The sequence below is a fragment of the Protobothrops mucrosquamatus genome, unplaced genomic scaffold (assembly GCF_001527695.2).
Source record: "Protobothrops mucrosquamatus isolate PMUCROS unplaced genomic scaffold, P.Mucros_1.0 scaffold76, whole genome shotgun sequence".
In the NCBI taxonomy this organism is placed as follows: Eukaryota; Metazoa; Chordata; class Lepidosauria; order Squamata; family Viperidae; genus Protobothrops; species Protobothrops mucrosquamatus.
Window position 1 is genome coordinate 925467 of NW_015386453.1, and position 20579 is coordinate 946045.

At 42.8% G+C, this 20579-nt stretch overlaps 2 protein-coding genes across 2 annotated transcripts in view; one reads left to right on the plus strand and one right to left on the minus strand.

Annotated features, from left to right (window-relative positions):
• TREX2 (three prime repair exonuclease 2) overlaps window positions 1–2369 on the minus strand; it is a 3451-nt gene extending 1082 nt beyond the window's left edge. Inside the window, exon 1 of the mRNA XM_015812257.1 lies at window positions 2331–2369. The gene's annotated coding sequence lies outside the window, so the exon portion shown is untranslated. The remainder of the gene's footprint in view (window positions 1–2330) is intronic.
• A 2921-nt stretch (window positions 2370–5290) lies between these two features.
• Window positions 5291–18940, plus strand: EMD (emerin). Its single transcript, XM_015812237.2, has 10 exons — window positions 5291–5371; window positions 7634–7757; window positions 11036–11125; window positions 12331–12423; window positions 12495–12575; window positions 13023–13097; window positions 14148–14228; window positions 14481–14584; window positions 16347–16399; window positions 18189–18940. Exons 1-10 carry the CDS (start codon window positions 5291–5293, stop codon window positions 18451–18453), a joined length of 1047 nt encoding a protein of 348 aa, XP_015667723.2. The 3' UTR covers window positions 18454–18940.
• The last annotated feature ends 1639 nt before the right edge of the window (window positions 18941–20579 follow it).

Sequence of the window (20579 nt, forward strand, 5' to 3'; positions counted from 1 at the left end):
CTTCATATTCTTTGTTCTAAAACAAGATGCCCAGAATTTTGTGGTTGGTTAGATTTCCACCTTGCCTTTCCTCCAGGGCTCGCAGTGATGGACACACGGCACTCCCCCTATCAATTTTTCCCCACAACAACAATTCTGTGAAGTAGGTTGGACTGAGGGAGTGCCACTGGCCTCAAATCACCCAGAGGGCTTTCATGCCTGAAGTCAGCCTCAAACTGGGTTCAGCTCCATAACCACAAATCTAGGACGTCAACCACTATACCCACATGAATGTCTTCTCTGGACTGGAGCTTGAGGTTGTTTTTAAAACTGCATACATAGCCAGATAAATGTTCTTCCTCCTCTACATTTCATAAAGGAACTGAATCTTGCCACTTCATAATAAACCTTTCATCATGCTTTGCATGACACAAGTGTTATGAAGTAGCTTATTTTGCAGTTCTGATAAATTTTTTGAGTAATTTTATTTCCAAGGCTCTGCACATCAATGGGTAGGACCAAGCTGCCTCTATTAAAAAAAAATACAGAAGGGAACTGTACCAAATGGCAGTGCTCTACTTTGTGTTTCCTAAAGCTGAGGTGAGATTTTGAGAGTTCTGTCTTTTGTTTTTTTCCCCAAACTTTACATCATAGTTTGTGTATGTTTTCCGTAGCAGGAAATCATAACACTGGTTGTGATCAAAGGGGCTTCTAAGGTCATGAAAAAGAAGTGGTAATCATTTGCAGGCCTGGTTGCAAATTGTCTTCTCCTGTCTTGAAGATACAGGATGCACCTCAGAGTCCAAATATTCCCCTTTACAGGCATTATAGGATGTGCAGATGCAAAGAAAAGGGTTAGGTTGTGATTTTTATATATTGAATAACAAAAATGCTGGGGTTAAAAATAAAAAGTGGAGTGGCTAAAGCTCAGGAAACAAGAAATTTATAAAATTACAACGCAGAGAAATAAATTTTCTTCCTCTCTCATATCACCACAATTTTATAAATCTAATTTAGAACACAGAACAATAGAGCTGGAAGAGATGCTGGAAGTCTTCTACTCCAACTCCCTGCTCAAGTAGGAGATCCTATATTATTCTGGACAAATGGCTGTCCAGTCTGTTCTTGGAAACCTCCAGTGATGGAGCACCCACAACTTCCAGAGGTGAGCTATTCCACTGATTAATTGTTATCACTGCCAGAAGACTGGTCATTTATGTTGACCAATGTAAGTTTCACAATCAATAGCTTATAGTACGCCATTGTCAATTGTCAATGACTCAAAGGGGAGTTATGAGCACTCCTTTGAATAGAAGGGCAGCCGATAAATAAATCTTGTTCAAATCAAGATAAATCTGGATTCTAAATGGTGAGGCAAACAATAAGTGAGAAGTCCTCTTACAAATACTATAGCCAGAACATCAGCTTGCAGGTCTGTTCCAGAAAAGCGTTTTCAACCCACAAAGGCTATTTCCATTAACCTGTTACTCTCCCAATCAGGGTGACCACAGCTTCCATTATCCCACAGCCAATAAACTCAATGCTGTGGCTGGCTAGGAATAATGGGATATATTTTTTCTGAGCAGCCAGAGGTACTAGCTGGGGAAGTAATGTGAATTCCTCCAACGTGACATCTGCCAGTAATGCCCTCCTGGGTTCTTAAATAGGCCAAACAGGGTAAACTTTGCACAAAAGAATTAATGGACCACAAGTTTGACATCAGGACTCAAAACCAGAAAAGTGTTATCTCAGAGCATTTCGGCTTTCCAGGATCCTTGCTAGCAGATTTCATAGTGGCTGGTTTACAAAAGCGGGACTTTAACAGCACCACCACGTGAGAAATTGTTGAACTCACGTCAAAAAATTTCCAGGCAACCTCAGAAGGTCTCAACCAACACAATGAGTTTGTAACACATTAGACTTGTTCAACCTCTCTCGCATACATCCTGCACCTACATAACCACCTGTCTCTTCCCTCCCCCCCCCTCCAATTTAAATCCCACATCACCCTAGCACTCAATGCATCCGATGGAGTGAGCTGCAGTTCGCCAAAGCGGATGCTTTTAATATAGCGTGTCAGTTGTAAGAGGCGACCCCCGATTCTTCCTGATTTTTACCCTCACAGACTGACCCGGCTCTCCTTCCTTTAATAACTGGGGAAGGGGGTGCACGATGGCTTGAGACAGCGCCAGTCAGTGCCACTGCCGTATTTTGGTCATTCCTTTTTCAAACCCATGGAAAGGGGCAAAATGAAAAGGGGAAGCGTCTTTTTCTTTTCTCCCGAATAAGAGAAAACGTCTTCCCGCCTCACTTGTTGGAGATGAGCGGGAGAGAAGCGTTATGTATCTCACCTCGCAGCAATTCTCCAGGCGCAGAAGCAGGGACTCTTGAACTCCCGGCTCGCTCGCTCGCTCGCTCGCTCTCCAGAGAAACTGAAAACTTGCATGCTCGGGCAAGTCCTGAACAAGGACCTCCTGGCCAGTGGGAGGGGCGAAGGAGATGCGAAGGGCAGTCTTTTCCCAGAGTCTGATGGGAAATGTAGTCTTTTCTGCTCAGTAGTTAATGGAAGGTAGTTCTTACAATTCGGGCTCTCTTTGTCCGCCCAAAGTGTCTGGAGGGATGCGGCGTCTCCTTTCTCCTGGCGTCAAATAACAAGGGCCCATTGTGAGACTAGAATCGGCTCATGGAGGATGGAACTAATACTGTAGTGTCGAAGCTCCGCTCACAATATCTGGCTGAATTCATAGCCGGTGCCGGCAGAGGAAGGCCATGAGAGGAGAAACGTTTAGGGCTGCCTACTGTATCTGGTCCATAAAATTCAGGGACGATCACCAAATGATAGCAAGGAGCTAAAGGTTTCTTTGTGTCTTTGCTGCCACCGCGTGGCCGTACAGAGTGTTACGCTCAGGTTACTTAAAACTTCTGGATGACCTGATGCAGATTGATTGATTAATTAATTAATTAATTAACAACAACAACAACAACAACAACAATAATAATAATAATAATAATAATAACAACAATAACAATAATAACAATAATAAAAGTTGGAAGGGACCTTGGAGGTCATCTAGTCCAACCCCCTGCTCAGGCAGGAAACCCTATACCAGCAGTTCTCAACCTATGGGTCGCGACCCCATTTGGGGTCAATCGACTATTTCACGGGGGTCGCGAAGCAAGGCTGTCCGCCATTTTTTTTACCCTTTTCCGGCGGGTGCCTTACCTCCCTTGGGCTGGGCCAGCTGGTGGTCGGCCTGCTCTGTCTCTGCAAATTGCCAGCTACGCCTCAGCCGGCTCAGGGGGCGGAACCACGCATGCGTGGCGCTCCCGGGCAGGGAAAGTCCTCAATTTACGACCGGTTGGGTAGTCCTTGACTTACGACCGGTTTAGTCCTCAACTTATGACCGGTTTAGTCCTCGACTTATGACCGGTTTAGTCCTCGACTTACGACCGGTTGGGGGTCGCGGCATTAAAAAGGTTGAGAACCACTGCCCTATACCATTTCGGACAAATGGCTGTCCAGTCTTTTCTTAAAAACTTCCATTGTTGGAGCATTCACCACTTCTGGAGGCAGGTTGTTCCACTGGTTAATTGTTCTAACAGTCAGGAAGTTTCTCCTTAGTTCTAGGTTGCTTCTCTCCTTGATTAGTTTCCACCCATTGCTTCTTGTTCTGCCTTCAGGCGCTTTGGTAAATAGCTTGACTCCCTCTTCTTTGTGGCAGCCCCTGAGATATTGGAACACTGCTATCATGTCCCCCCTCGTCCTTCTCTTCATTAAATTAGACAAACCCAATTCCAGCAGCCGTTCCTTATATGTTTTAGCCTCCAGTCCCCTAGATTGATGGCCCTGAGCTGGGCAAAGAGGGTTTTCTTGTATTCCCAAGTCATCTTGTAACTCTATCAGTGTTTACTTTTCTTTAAAAAGTAATATAAACTTTCTCCATGTTGCCTGGACATTCTGGGAGATACCGTCCCAACATATTGAGTTGGGGAAGATTCATTGAACTGATTAGGTGTCATGTGTGATTAAATCAATGTTTGCTAGGCAAGTTGCTTATTACTAACCCAATGCAAGCAGAGAGCAGCTGAAATATTTCAGTCACACCCAAAACCAATGAGGAAAACCTCCCACTTATTTAATTATGCCATAAGCTTTATTTTAGCCCAATATTTTACATATTATACATTTAATTTGCTCTACCCCCACCCCCCCAAAAAAATTATCCTCTTCAAGCTTATCCCTTATAAGGCTTGAAAAAATGCATTATAAACTGGACAGGTCAAAACTAAAACAATCATGCAAATCTAAATACATTTATTAAGAAATTAACCTTGCTGAGGCCAATGAAGCTTATTCCAAAGTAGATTGCAACATTTGATCTTATTTCCTGGTAGACATGTAAAGGAACATGCTATCAAGTAGAGATGTAGCAATTCCAAACAGGTCCTTCAGAGTTTGACTGAGTATAATTATATGGGTGACAGATGTACTTACTGATGCACCCCAAAGGATTGCACAGCTCTCAGGATCTCCAGCGCTATTTGGCAATCTTGCATCAGTGGAGGCCAAATTCTTTTGAATCCCTCCTTAGTTCATGATTTCTCATCAAGTAATTAAGAATGTTATCAATCTAAGAAAAGCTTCCCCAAATGTTTGCATGTTATATTAAACTGGGGGGAACTGTAACGTTGAACACTCCCCAATTTGAGCAAGTAAGAGTGAAGACAATGCTTACTTTAACAGAATTAAACAAAATGTAAACTGAGATTCAAAAATTTTCTCAATATTTTTGTAAATACTCTAACCATTAGAGTGTTTAATTGAACCATTGTTGAACCATTGACTAGGTTGGCTCATTATATTAAAACAGAATCATTTTGGATGGTGAAATGGGTCACATATACATTTTAATAAATAAAAATAAATAAATCAACCTTCCTAAACCTTGCCCCTCTTCAATGATAGCAATGGCAAGCCACCATTTAGGATCAGAAGAGGAATGGGAATACTGTCCCCATTTCATCTTGCAGGAGAAAAGTGAGTAAAAGAAGTAACTAGGCCGAACCAGCAATCATTTAAATATTCAGAATCATTGCATTTAATCATCACACTCAAAGTATGGTATCCATCTTCATTGGGACACTGATGGGATTGTCAAATGGCTGAAAAATTGCAAACTTGGCAACGACTTAACTATTTTTCCCCAGCTGAAGTAAGAATGTTAAATATTAACAGAAAATTGCTAGACTATATCTGGAGATATTTTTTCTTGAACTGACATCAACCGCCCAATTAATGATTTCACAAATAATGTTCAAAGAAGAGGAAGAGGCCAAGAGATTAAAGACAAAAGCAAAAGGCAAACTGGGACAGAGGACGGTCTCAGAGCAAGTACCTAGTTCTGCTTGACATACCAATTCAGCACTTTTGGCAACATCAGTCATTTTACATTCTTTGCACGGCTCCCGATCTTGAGTTGCAGTTATGAGGAAGTCTAAAAAGTGTAGGCTCAGCCCCACCCACCCACCTTCTTGAAGCAGTGCCACTTCACGCAAATATATTCGGCAGGCAGAGCTGTTTGAGCAAGGAGAGGGTCAATTTGCCTCAATTCTGTTCAGATTTGGAACCAATCCTAATTGCAAATCTTGGTATTTTATAAACCCTAACCCTGTTTTCAAAGTTACCGTCTCTTGGAAAAACCATCCTCAATAAACCCAACACGGTCATGTCCAACCATAGTAATGTCTGGTGTGCTATGTATCAAGTATCCATAGTAAGTTTAAAATCCCAGAAAGCTTTCACTGTCATTTGTCTGTAATTTCATATTTCCAGAAAATGGACACTGAATCATACTGTTAACATATGTTTGTGTGTAAGATTTCTATCGACACCCATCTTGTGGCATATACAGGTAGTCCTCAACTTACAATCACAATCTGGAGCAAAATTTCCATTGCTAAGCAAGGTTATTGTTGAGTGAGTTGTGCCTGATTTTACAACCTTTTTTGCCATGGTTAATCAAATCATTGCAGTTGTTAAGTGAATCATGTGGTTATTAAATGAATCTGACTTCCCCCATTGCCTTTGCTTGTCAGAAGCCAGATGGCAACGCCCATGACATGCATTTGCAATGATGGCAGGACACTGCAATCATTGTAAGTACATGGCAGTTGTCAAGGACCTGAATTTTGTTCACTTGACTGGGGGGATATTATGATGGTTGTAAATGCGAGAACCAGATGTAAAACTTTTTTTTATCAGTGTGGTAACTTTGAAAAGTTGCTAAACAAATGGTTGTAAGGTCTATCTGTAATTTTGGGTGGCTAACAACAACAACAAAAACACAATTAATAAAAACCACACACAAATAAATGCCTCAATAGTTCCTTTAATCACTCTGTATTATTTGGCTGCATCCAGTTATTGTCAAGTCAGTTATGTTATTATGGTTGGTCGCACAGTCAACCGGATGTTAAGAGTTGATTTGTCCACCTATTGAGTCCTTCCCAAGGACCTGGGATATGCAGATGTTGTTGTTTAATAATATCAAAAGTACTGTAGCAGGATGTAAGGTGTTCCAAGTAAAGTTGCATTTTGCAATTGACTGTTGATTTTGTCAATGCCGATGGTATACAACGGGTGCTACAGATGTTTTGGAATTGCACCCAAGGCACCTATTATTGAAATGGACATCTAATATTAGAACCTATCATTAAAAGAATGTTCTTCCTGTGTCAACTCAGAAAGTTCAGACTGTCCCAGGAGCCATTGATACAATTCTACAGAGGAATTTTTGAGTCTGTCGTTTGTACTTCTGTAACTGTCTGGTTTGGTGCAGCAATCAAACAAGACAGGTACAGACTCCAACGGATAATTAGCACTGCAGAAAAAACAATTGCAAAAGCATGCCTTCCATTGAGGACTGTATACTGCACGAGCCAGAAAGAGAGCTGAGAAATATACACAGCCCTCACATCCTGAACAAACTGTTTCAACTCCTCCCCTCAGGACGTCCTGGCCACTGCAGGCGTTGCATGCCAAAACAACTAGACACAAAGAGTTTTTCCCCCCATGCCATCCCTCTGCTAAACAACACCTAATTCCCACAGCACTGACTTATGCCTAAGGATATTTACCCATATAGTAGGGCTGTATTATTATTCCTTCTCATCTTTCGGATTACCTTCTGCTATTGGTCTCTTATGATTATCACTGTTGTTTGTATGCACACTGAGAGCTTATGCACCGGAGAAAAATCCCTTGTGTGTCCAATCACACTTGGCCAATAAAAGAATATTCTATTTACAATTGGTGCCGTCCTTGCTTTCTTTTGCCACGGACGTTCTACTTCTGTTATTATGGTTGATCACAGTCGGCATTTAGACTGGATTTGGCGTTTTTATCAACTTAGGGAGTCCTTCCCAAGGATCTGGGATAGGCAGATGTTGATATCTGGCGGTGTTCATTATTATTGCCAGATGGATTCGGCCCCGCCTGTAAACGTCTGCCTCCTTGTTTCCTGAGCTTGGGAGGCGGCAAACGCGCGTCGTTCATTTGCGCTAACCAGTGCCAAGAAGTGAAAAGATCTGAAACGCAAAGGCCGGTAACGAGAGCCAGCCAGAAAAGGAAGCCCGCCCCGAACCCGCCCGGCAGCTACGGAGGAGGAGGAGGCGGCGGCTGTGTGCGGCGCTGAGATCCACAGCCTGTCGGGTCCTCCCGCCCCGCAGCCTGACTCACTTCCCTTACGGGGGCCAGCCCAGGGCGCCCGGAATAGCAGGTAGGAAAGAGCCCCCGCTACCCTCCTTGCCACCACCCTGCCCTCTTCCCTGCGGAGGGGGGGGGCTTGTCTGCCCCTTTCCCTCGCAGCCCGGCCGTTAGGAGAACTTCTGCCCGGCCCCACCCTTTCTTTCGGTTGCAAAGCCAGCTTCGCCTCTCCCCCCCCCCCCCCACCGCTTTCTAGTTTCCTGAAGTTGGACTAGAGAGGGCGGAGATGGGTGGGCTCCTTCTTTTTCTTCTTCTTCTTCTTCTTCTTCTTCCTGGGCAACTGGATATATCGTTGCTGGGAGTAGAGAGAAGCGTGTTATGAAAAGAGGTTGGGCCGTATAAGGATCCGGGCAGGGAAGGCATCGCCCACGCCGAGCCTGCCCGGGCAGCGACTGCACGTCTCTCGTTTGGTAGAGAGCGGGGCCCCCTACGAAGGGTCGAAGGGACTAGAGCAGTGTTTCTCAACCTTGACAATTTTAAGGCATGTGGACTTCAACTCCCAGAATTCCACAGCCAGCATTGCTGGCTGTGGAATTCTGGGAGTTGAAGTCCACATGCCTTAAAATTGTCAAGGTTGAGAAACACTGGACTAGAGGAGCCGGGCGACAGGGTGACCTTTTCTGCCCGTTTGGCCCTTTTAGACGCCTCTCCCGCCCCTCTGAGCCTCCTTCGGCAAGGCAGAGCCGAGGCCGGAGCAGCCCAGGCGTTTGAAAGTTGGCAGCTGCAGGCTTCGGTTCCTCCGCCCGCCCGCCTGTCCGTCTGGCCCTCGCGCCCTCGGCATTTGCCGCCCTGTCAAAGGATGGGGGGGTGTTGGGGGGCCTGGACCGCGGCCAAGCTGTTTTCCTTGCAAAAGGGCTGCAGGTGGTGGCTGATGGGATATATGGGTTTTCGGGTTCCTTAGCTGACCCTGAAGTATGCTTTGGGCGGGGTTACTTTTCCTCCGCTGCTAAACTTAACTCCAGAGCTCAGTTACCCGCTGGCTGACTTTCCTTCTTTCCCCGCGCGAGTCTGCTTTCCTCCATTCAACGCAATCTAGACTTCGGTTGAATGCAGACGTTTATAGTGAGAAAGATAGCATAATCAAGGGTGCAGCTTAAAATTCAGGCATGCAAGCCGCTGATTGGTAAAGCCCTCACCCACCCCTCTTTTATAAATAACTCAAAGCTTTGAGCATATCTAGTGCTCTTTTTCCCCACAACAGCAACCTTGTGAGACGAGTTTGGCTGAGAGAGAGTAACTGGCCCAAAGTCATCCAGCTGGGTTTCATACTTAAGGTGGGACTAGAACTCATGCTCTCCTGGTTTCTAGACTGGTGTCTTAACCACTAGACCAGGGGTAGGCAACCTTGGCGTGGACTTCAACTCTCAGAATTCCTGAGCCAGCTGGCTCAGGAATTCTGAGAGTTGAAGTCCACGAGTCATAAAAGAGCCAAGGTTGCCTACCCCTGCACTAGACCAAAGTGACTCTCTTGGTCAACTCTCCCTCCTCCCTATTTAACTGTTCCCCAGATTTAAAAAGGACACAGGATTTCTATTGTTGGTTATTACACACTGAAACTCCTAATTAGCACAATGTTTCCCTGTGATCATTTGCTTGCCTAAATTGTTTTTTTTTATGTTACTTAATCTTAGGCATAGGAAGCATGCAACTGTAATAATAAGTTTCATTGTTATGGAATAAACATGTGCCAAACTCATATGGGGTGGGGGTGGGGGGGAGGAATTCAAGGGAAAGCCAAGGCACACCCAGGCATCTGAGACAAAGCAAATTTGCAAACTGTGTTTGATACTAATTCAGGCCCCAGCTCTGAATGTTTTTCCATTTAAATAAAAACATTTTATCTTCTTTATAGAGGTAGATCCTGAATCTTGAAGACAGGATTTCAGACAAATCTAATAAGTACAATAATAACTTGAAGTTTTGCTTTTTGTCTTTCTTTTTTTTTTAGTTATGTTGGGTTTTAGGAGAATTTGAATTGGATAAAGGTCCAGAATAACATTGTACAACATGTGGATTCTAATCAGACACAATCCGTTGTAATACATATCTAGAATGCATGGATTCCATTTGGATTCCTGAACTGATTATGTTATGAAGATGGTGAGGGGAATTTGTTTAAATGGCCTGTTTTGTTACTGAAAAATCTTTCTGTATTCATGCTCAGGCAAATAATAAGGTGAAAAACTTAAGGAGTGGCTTATAATTTTTTTGCCTGACACCCTCCCCCCAGTTCTTTTGTCAAAGTTGTAATCTGGCAAAAATGCAAAAAGCTTGTTGCTTTTTAAAGATTTATCAAAGGCCTATATGTTTATGTAATAGATTGAAATTATTAGTTGCCTTAAGAATTATCCAAAGTTTGCAAGTATTGAATTTGGGCAGCAATAATAAATTCAAATAAATAAAATAAATCTCTACACATAAGTATAGAAGGAAATGATGTACAAAAATGTAGACTGGCATTAAATAAAATCTGATTAAAATAAGTACACATGATAAAATATTTGTTGCTGACAGTAATCCTAAGGGTGCATTCATAGTAAATTGTGTGTAATGGGATAATATCTTTATCCTGATTCAGAGGGAGTCACCAAATGGGTTTCTTTGATTTTATTTTTTCATCAAGAGGAATCAGAAGAACATAATCCTCTTTTCCTACACTCAGCAAATGTGCTTTGGGAAATTATGTGCCCCTCCTAGAGGCTTTAGCAATGCTATGTTAGTAAACTGCCTAGCACTGAATTAGATCCGCCCACCACTGTCTTGCCTGGCTTAATCCAACATTGCCCAACTATTCACAGACATGGCCAGTTTGTAGTACTGTAAGGGGTTGAAAATACTAGCTCTTGTTGAGGCAACATTGCCTTTATTGTTATTGCTCAGCCCCTCTTATTATAACAGAGCACATTGTCCTTAGTCCTTTCCTATTCTGGGAGATACAGTCACTTCCAAATATTGACTTTATTTATGTTGGGTTTTGCTTCCCCATCTTATTTCTCCCTTTCATATATAACTAGTTTAGGAATAGCTTAATTACATTTTATCCCCTTCACACAAAAAAAGAAAAAACACACATGCTTCCACTGAAGTCATACTCTGCAGAGAACCTGTAGCAATGTTGGTACTGAAGCTACTTTTGCTTTCAAGATAAAGTATTTTAGTGGTTGGTGTGATCATGTGCGAGAGATCTTCCTTTATTTTTAAAAGTAGGTGTTTTCCAATTGTACAGTTAATTGTTATTTAGGGATATTGGCTGCAACTTATTTCTCCCCATCTTCATTCTGCATCTTCTAGGTAGCACCATGGATGAGTATAAAGGCATGACAGACAAGGAACTTATTGCACGATTGAAAAAATACAGCATTCCCCACGGACCACTTGTTGGTATGTGTTGTGACAATGTGTTTACCCAGAGCAGAAAAAATAAGTGCAGGTAGTCTTCAACCTTAATTGAGCTTGCAATTTTGGCTGTAAGTTATGACGATTGTAAAGTGGGCTACCGCATGATCCTGCCTGATTACAGACATGTGCTACAAACAGCCATGAATGTCAGGGGCCCCAAATGTCAGATCTTAGCATCTGAGTCATAACTCCCTTTTTGGGGGTCCTTCATAACATCAAATGATTGCTGAGCGACCTGTTGTAAGCTGAGAACTGCCTGTAAACATGCCTTGGAATTTGGAAATAGAAAAGTAACAAGTTAGGAGAGGAAGCAAAATAAGCAAAAAAGATGAAGTTTTATAGCAAAGGTGATTTCTTTTCCCCAAACTTTATGTGCAGCCTCCCGCCTTGCCAAAATGTAATTTTTAATGAACTGGATGGGGAATTTACTAAAATACTGAATATTAGATGTAAGATTATCCTTAATTAATTTTAATGGTTTTAATTAACATTAAATCAAGTTCATTTTCCTCTAATCACTTATTTTACTCTGGATCCTTTCCCTTTTTGGAGCATAGCCAGGCCCTCCCTTCAGGGCAGCACTGAAAGCCCAGAATACTTTTTGGCTCATAAAAATTGTGCATCTGGCTTTTACAGCAGAAGAGATCAGCATATAAGAGAAGATTCTATTTGCCTTTCTCCAGTTTTCAAAATAGGAAGGTTTTTCACTAATTTACTAATTTCACAGTGAATTGTCTGAAGTGATGGAGCATATGGGGATAAAATTCTGCCCCTCTGCTCTCACGGATGAGGGAGGAAGATCCATAAATAACAAATGTGAATAATGTTAGTTGAGTCTTCTGGCTCTTTAAGAAGAAGAAAAGTCAGAAGAGTTTTAAAATGGTTAAAGGGAATGCTGCACCTAACCAGGAATTGCTTTCCTGTGAAATATCCAACCCACATTTATCTTGTGGCTTTGGGCGTGTTTTCACCACAGATTTACGTCATCATTGAACAATATGTAGAACAGGTTGTGCAATGAGCTGTCCTTTTGGAGTTGGCAAGACTTGGAAGCAAAATCAGTAAAAACTATTTGGGAATACCTATGAAGTATTAGTAGAAGAATAGAAGAAACATGTGGAGGAGGCTGAAAGGTTGTATATTGTTCTCTGCTTAGATATAACCCCAGCCTGATTTCCGTTCCCCAGGAACTACCCGGAAACTTTATGAAAAGAAAATCTACGAATATGAGACTGAGCGGATTCAATATCCTTCGCATGGAGGATCTGTGTCCCACACAGGTAAGAAGAAACTGACCCAAGTGGAGAAAGGTCTCCTTGCCAGGCACTGACTTCTTTTCCTATCCACACAGAGCCAGCCACCAGCCAAAGCTACGTAAAAGAGACCTTTGTGAGTCCACAAAAGAAGGAAGATTCCAGCTACGGACGAGAAGGTGAGTGAAGTGAATTGCTAAGATAGGAGTAAAAGACAGACATGGTCTATGAATCAAAAGGCGTTAGAAGGATAAGCAATCCAAGAAACAAACAAGCGAACAGGTGAAAATTAGGGCAATGGCATGTGGGTTCTTGGTGCTCCAAGGAAATGGACAATCCAAGTTAAAAAGGGAAAGTCTCCTTTGAGTTGAGATCAACATTTGGGTTGACTATGTTGGCATGTCCATGCTGCCTTCATGACAACAGTAGGGAAATAGTTTGCCATTGCTTTGTTTGGAGAGTGTTTTACAACTTTGCAGTCTAGTCTACAACCCAAGTATGTTGTAATAATACTAAACAGACCCAACCTTTTTTTAGTTTCCCAGCCTAGACAAGGTGACCCAGGTACTGACTCTTATTAAGGCTGGATCAAATTTAAATACCATTTAATTAATTCTACCCTGCAGCTCTTGGCTCCACAAGAACTTACTTCAAAGAATATGTCCCAAGACAGGAATACTATTCTGAGTACAGAGATGAAGGTAGGTGTGAGAGTCTTTGACTGAAGGAAGATGGATTATGGGTCATGGACATGGGATGAGGATATTGAAAAGCTGGGAGTTTTTCATTTGGGAAGAAGATATATTTTATTGCTTTTTCTTTATAGCTAGAGAAATGTATATATTCTCTCACCAAAAAAACGACATAGTTAATATGCTTTATTCATATTCGGAACTCAACCCCCAAAACAGGGATTTCTATATAAACCTTGTTCGGTTGTGCCTAAAATCATAAATAGGTTGATGGGATTTTATTTTAAAATCAGAGACTATGTGCAGTCAATGCTGTATTTGTCCCATAAGGTTGATCTTTGCGCTTCTAGGGCATTTTGACGTCAAGGTTAACTATATCTTTGTTGGCACTGACACTGCCAAAATTAATACTCTACATCATAAACAAGTACTACTCATTGATATGTTTATATTAAATGTTGCTTTGGTAAATATGATGAAAGTTATTTATTTTTTAAAAAGTCAGAATTTCTGGAATGTTGTATTATGGCAGGAAGGACAGATGGTCATTGATTAATGACCACTTGTTCAATGACTATTCAAACTTAGGATGGTTCTGGACAAATGATGGTTATGGCTGGTCTTTGGACTTATGATCACCATTTGTGACCTTCTTTGCTGGCTTCCTACAAGCAAAATCAATGGAGAAGCCAGCAGAAGATAGCAAATAGCGGCCGTGTGATGTCCTTGTTTAACAACTTGCAGTGATTCCTTTAATAATGGCGATGAGAAGTTCTGGGATTTCTTTGCTAAGCAGCATGATCATATGATGTTATGCTTTACAACTGCATTGATTGGTCCCAATTATTATTGTGAAGTTCGTATTACCTGTAATTGTTTTGTATCATCAGAATGCCAAATGGATCCAAAACCATTTGCAGATACTGTCTGTCCCTTCTGCAACATGTTCTTAGCTTAAATAGCTTGACTTGCTTTTTACTATAAATACAAATACACACATATATGCCAGAAAGAGAAAGAGCTTTTGCTTCACGTAATTTTTTTCCTGTGATTTCCTAGATCCCAGTGCCACCAAGTCATATCAGAGTTATAACTACAATTTGCCCCACCATGAAGAGCATTCTTCATATGTATCAGAAGGTAGGGAAAAAAATGAGAGTGCAAAATGGGCTTTGAAAATCCACAACCCCTATAAGATTGGAACCATAACATTTGGTCAAACTGATAATTGCTGAGAAATCTGGGAACAAAAAAACACCCATCCAAAGAGCACCCAGTCAGAGAAATCTGATCTTCAGCCTTTATTATTGTTTTTATATTCATATATAACAAAAATCATATGCCATGCCATCAGAGTCTTTGATAGACTTGTCTCTCTCTCTCTTATGTCAGATATGGATGCCAACACTTCTGAGCCCTCCAGACCTTCCATTCGGAGTTACTCATCTTTATTAAGCCATACAACATTTCCAGGGACAGTGAGCGCCCGCCAGCCAGTAAGTTGTTCCTCACATGCTGTCAAGCCCAAAGACAACACTGAGAAGTCTAGTTGTAGGAGATGACCAGGCTGAGCCTGAGGGAGGGGTCATATGTGTCATACATCATGAGTAGATCTAAGTCCAACCCACCTTGAATGCCTTTCTTATCTCCCGCTCATTTCCCTTGACCGCTAGTTGGTCAGATTCTTGTAGAATCTACCTGGATCTCCTGATTTCCCTGGTGCTTGACACTGGTTGAATTCAATCTGTTACTTGCTTACACCTAATAGAGAGAATATTGCAAAACTAAAACTATAAACTATAAACTCAAGCTACTAGATATAGCTTGAGAGATTCTAGGGCAATGATGGCGAACCTTTTAGAGACCGAGTGCCCCAAAACTGGCCCCGCCCCCACTCCACCCCCTGCCCCACCCCTGCCCCGCCCCCCATCCCCGCCCCACCTGCCCGCAGGGCCACTCACCGCCTCCAGGGCCCGCTGCAGATCACCCAGGCAGCCCAGCAGCTCTATGGCGGTCACGCCCTCTGCCCGCGCCCTGCAGCATCACTGTGCACGATGGGGTGTGAGGGCAGAGTCTTGTCTACGTTGCCTGGCTGCCGTGTCCTTGGCTGCGCTGCTCTGCATGGGCCACGCTCAGGGGCGACTCTCCTTCAGGGGGGCTGCTGGAGAGAAGGGGGTCACGGGGGGAGGCGAGGCTGGGGCAACGGCACGTGTGCCCACAGAGAGGGCTCCGAGTGTCGCCTCTGGCACCTGTGCCATAGGTTCGCCACCACTGTTCTAGGGACTGGCTACCTTGAATCTCTTCCCCTGCCCTTCCCCCTCCAGCTTGGGCTGCACAGTCTTTTAATCCTGCTCTGTCTCTGGGAAAGCTCTGTGTTGGCCAAACTCTCCCCCATTGTTCTCCATTCCATCACACATACCTAGACAGAACAAGAAAGCTATCCAGGGGGGGTTACATCCAAAACAATCAAGGAAAGATCTCTCCTTACAACTCTTTGACTTACGACTACAGTTGGGACCAGAGTGTCCGTTGCTAAGCAAGGCAGTTGTTAAATGAGCTGCACCCAATTTTACAAACTTTTTTGCCACAGCTGTTAAGCAAAAGAAGAAATAGGGGAGACATGATAGCAGTGTTCCAGTATTTGAGGGGCTGCCACCAAGAAGAGTGGGTCATGTTATTCACCAAAGCGGCTGAAGGCAGGACAAGAAACAATGGTTGGAAACTGATCAGAGAGAGAAGCAACCTGGAATTAAGGAGAAACTTCCTGTCAGTGAGGACAATTAACCAGTGGAGCAGCTTAACCCCAGAAATCATGGGCACTCCATCACTGGGGATTTTTAAAAAGAGGCTGGACAGTCACTTGTCTGAGATGGTATAGGTCCTCCTGCTTGAGTGGGGGTGCTGGACTAGAAGACCTTCAAGGTCCCTTCTATTCTATTCTATTCTATTCTATTCTATTCTATTCTATTGTACTGCAGTTAAGTGAATCATGTGATCATGAAGCAAATCCAGTTTCCCCCATTGATTTTGCTTATTATAAGCCAGTTGGGAAAGTCACAAATGACGATCACATGACTGTTGCTAATACATGCTGGTTGCCAAGCAGCCAAATTTTGATCATGTAACCGGGCTGAAATGGTCATAAGTGAGAGGACCGGTCATAAGCCACTTTTTTCAGTATTGTTGTAATTTCAAATGGTTGGTAAACAATAGTTATAAGTGAAGCGTACACTCACTACTGTCCATGCTTTCTTTCAGATTGCCGAGCCATATTCCTACTCTTCCAGTGAGAAGGATAGGCCAGCTGAGAGGTAAGTAGGGTCAGTGCAGAGGCATCAGTAAGAAAGAATATTCCCAAGAACGCCTAGTGGAATGGGTTGTTAGCTTGTTTTGTGGCTAGATGCCATTCTGTGGTTCCTTCAGTAAATGAATGATTTGATGACCTTCCTTGAGGGTAGCCAGGTGATCCTAAGTCCAGATAGAGCTACATGCCCCTATGCACCAAAATAATTTGTAGATTTTGAATTGGAAATTCTGCTCAGCCTTATCTATAATAGGGAGTCCTCTCAGTGTTGCCAAATATTTCTGGTTCTAAAGAAAGGTTGATGCTAAAACTCCCATCAGCTGAGACGGATTTCCCCAATTTGGTTCCACCTTGATATACCAGGGCTGCCATTTGCAGAATAGTTGCCAGCTGTCAGTGTTGGAAGTTGCAGTTCCTGCACATTTTGACGGAACCAGACCAGTGAAGGCGTTTATGCTAAGGTTAGGCAGTGAATTTTGAGCACTGTCAGAATTTTTTTTTTATTCAAGTTTATTATAAGATACAAATAAAAACAAAAACAGAGAAATGTTAAACAGACAACGCAGAAAGAGGTAAAAAAGGAAAAAATAGTGAATTCTGTTTTTTTTAGTATAGTAGAATACAAAAAAATACACGTCCTCAACTTACGACTGCAGTTGAGCCCAAAATTTATGTTGTTAAGTGAGACATTTGTTAAGTGAGTTTTGCCCAATTTTACGATCTTTCTTGCCTCAGTTGTTAAGTGAATCACTGCAGTTGATAAGTTAATAATCTGGTGGTTAAGTGAATCTAGCTTCCCCATTGATTTGTCAGAAGGTTGCAAAAGGTGATCACATGACCTTGGGACACAGCAACAGTCATAAATATGAACCAGTTGCCAAGCATCTGAATTCTGATCACATGATCATGGGGATGCTGCAAAGATCGTAACTGTGAAAAGCAGTCACAAGTCACTTTTTTCAATGACATTGTAACCTTGAACAGTCACTAAATGAGGACTGAATAAGTCGAGGACTACCCATTAGAAGCCATTTCTATAACAACAAAGTCATTCTAGTCGTCAAAACCTAAAACTAAATTTTCATTTTTTTTTTCAGTTTTGGTTCAAAATCCAGAAATGGTTTTCAAATGCAAACAAAATTAGATAATTCACACAGTTATCTTTAATTCAAACAGTTCACTTTGCCATCTCCAACTCCATCACCTTTACCATCCATTCTTCCATTGTGGGAACTAATCTGTCTTTCCATTCTTGTGCTTATTAAGATTCTTGCTGTGTTCAACATATATAGTAGTGTAAAATTGTAGGCTTATCGGCGTTCCTGCAATTGTCAAAATGAGAATCTTTTGCAATCTTTGTGAAAAATCTGAAAGGGGGGTGTATCATCAACATGCAAATGATGACTAGTGGAGATCAGGTGAGAGTATCATGGCAGATAGAAAATCTAATCTAGGCGGCCTTAAATCGCAGTGCCTGAGGTTGATAAGGTTCTTCTGCACAGCACTCCCTGAGATGAACTGCATCCCTGCAATTCATTTCCACGGAGCTTATCTTGTTAGCAATGGTTTGCTTTGTGTTAATTAATGAGAAAAGACAAAGAGATTGTCAAAATGACTGTCAAATCCAAGTGTTCCAATGTCTCAGGGGTTGCCACAAGGAAGAGGGAGTCAAGCTATTCTCCAAAGCACCTGAAGGCAGGACAAGAAGCGACAGATGGAAACTAACCAAAGAGAGAAGCAATCTGAACTAAGGAGAAATTTCCTTACATTTTTCTGTTTTGGGTTTATGTTTGCAGAGACAGCAGTTCCTACCAGAGCGTTTTCCAACGGAAATCACCTGGCTTGTCTTCGCTGCAGGTGCAGCCCCGCCGTGCCATACATCCAGAACGCCAGGCCCAGGCAGCGGAGACGGCTCTGGGGAGCAGTGCAGAAACCAAGCGATACCTCCCCCTCTGGCTCCAGTTCCTGTTGTTTGGGCTGTTGGCTGCCTTCCTGGCCTTCATCTACTTCTTACAGGGAGGGGCTGAGGACAACCCCTTTGTCAAGTACATTCCTCAGTGAAGCCTTGGCTCTTATTACCTAGGCCAGTCTTACCTGACCTGGTCCCCTTCAGATTGGTCGGGGTGTAACTTCCAGAGGCTGGGATGCTGGGATTTGCAGTTCTAACCCAGCCAGAAGGCACCACGATGGCCAGGAATGGCCTAGAATTTTGTGGGGAGGGAATTCTTTGTGTGTGGGTAGAATGTTTTGTTGACAGTAAGTGCCTTCTTGTCAGTTAAAAAAGAAAGTAGTATATTGAGGGCCAGGGATGGAAACGTTTCTACCAACTTTCCAGAGATAAAGCTGCTCCCCACACCTCGGGCCATCTCCTTCCTGAAACCAGCTAACATGGGGCATTTTTATCTGCTGATTTTATAGCTTGTCTTTATATGGGTGGCTTCTTATGAGGGGGTGGATGGGCGTAGAGGGAAGAAATGTAGCCTATCAATTGCTTTGTTTTAAATATACAAATGTATGGACTATCTAAATAAATCTTCCCATTTTTTAAGGTTGTCTTATTTCATTATTTCACCTCAGTCTAGATCAGGGGTAGGCAACCTTGGCTCTTTTATGACTCGTGGACTTCAACTCCCAGAATTCCTGAGCTAGCTATGCTGGCTCAGGAATTCTGGGAGTTGAAGTCCACGAATCATAAAAGAGCGAAGGTTGCCTACCCCTGGTCTAGATATTCACCATTTCTATGTAGACATTGCTCACCCTCCCATAACTCCAAATCTTTTTAAGGTCAAATAGCTGAAAGGTTTCCCCATAGCTTTCATCATTTTGATTTGGCCGGCCGTGTAAAGAAAGATGACATTAAGCCAGAAGTCTTTTTTTTAGTGTTTATGGGATTTTTTAAAATACTTTCATAGACCGCTAAAAAGAAAGAAATGGAATTCACACACTGGGCCAACCTTTTTCCTTTCTATTTTCACACTTGGGAGTGGAGACAAAGTTCACATCCTTCTGAGATTCCCTCCCCAAATCTGGAAGAACAGGATCAAGGAGCTGCATTCCCATGTAACGCTAAGCCAAGTTTTTAAACCAAGGTTGTTGAATAAGCCACTAACCCTAAAATGAACACATCACAGCTTGATGTTATGTGTAAGCCACCTAATGAAGCATTCTTGGTAGCAGGGGCATGGGTGGGAGGCAGTCAGGTATTATTGGCAAGGGAATGTTTTGATGGGACTGAGGTAAGAGTAGAGGCCTTGAGGGAACTCTGAGGATGTGAAGCCACAGCCTGTAGGGCTACAGGAGGGTGTTTGACTGGGACCTGAGAGGGCTTTCTGTTGGGGTGAGGAAGGCGCGGGAAGGGAACAGATATCAAGGAAGGGGATGCATGCTGGGGAGAGGGATCCCGTTGCTGCTGTGTCCTTCGTAATTTCTCCCGGACTTTTACGAACTCTGGTTGGCTCCCACCAGGATCCCCTGTTGCTTCCTGCTGTTGATGCTGCAGACAAGAAAGAATACTTCTATCAGATATCCTTGAAGGTTCCACTGCCAGGCATTTCCTGTCACTGCCTACAAGAACTGTAGGGAGACTGTCCCGGTCACTTGACCCCTCCTTACCTGTTCCCGTCTCTGCTGCCAGCGCAAAAGCTCCTGCTCAAGTGGGGATGGTTTCAAGCCACTTTCTGTCCCATCCCGGCACCGATTCCGATGCTCTAGAACCTGGAGCAACTCTGGCTTTGATCGAAGGCTCAGGCCTCTGAGAAGGGAGATTGACACAATACAGGGATTTCACTCATCCTAACCTGTGCAGATAAATGGTTGTGACAAGCATCCACCCTCACTGAGCCCATCAACAAGATAATACGTGAAGCCAGGACAGCCCATATAAAAACAGACAACAGTTGTTTCCCTTTAACAATAAACTTTCTCATTCTGGCTTAGTTTGCCTAATAATGTAACAATTTAGACTGGAACACGGAAGAAATGTCCTATAGCAACCAGAACAAAGAGAAGAAAATTATGTGTGTGTGTGTGTGTGTGTGTGTTTGTGTGTGTACTGTATGAACTGTATGAAATTATACACAAGTTTCAATAAAGGATTCCCATATTTCAGCATAATTATCCCATGTATCGTCTAAGTCGAACAACTCATTCATAATTCTCAACGTATCAGATGTAAAGAATGTTTGGGC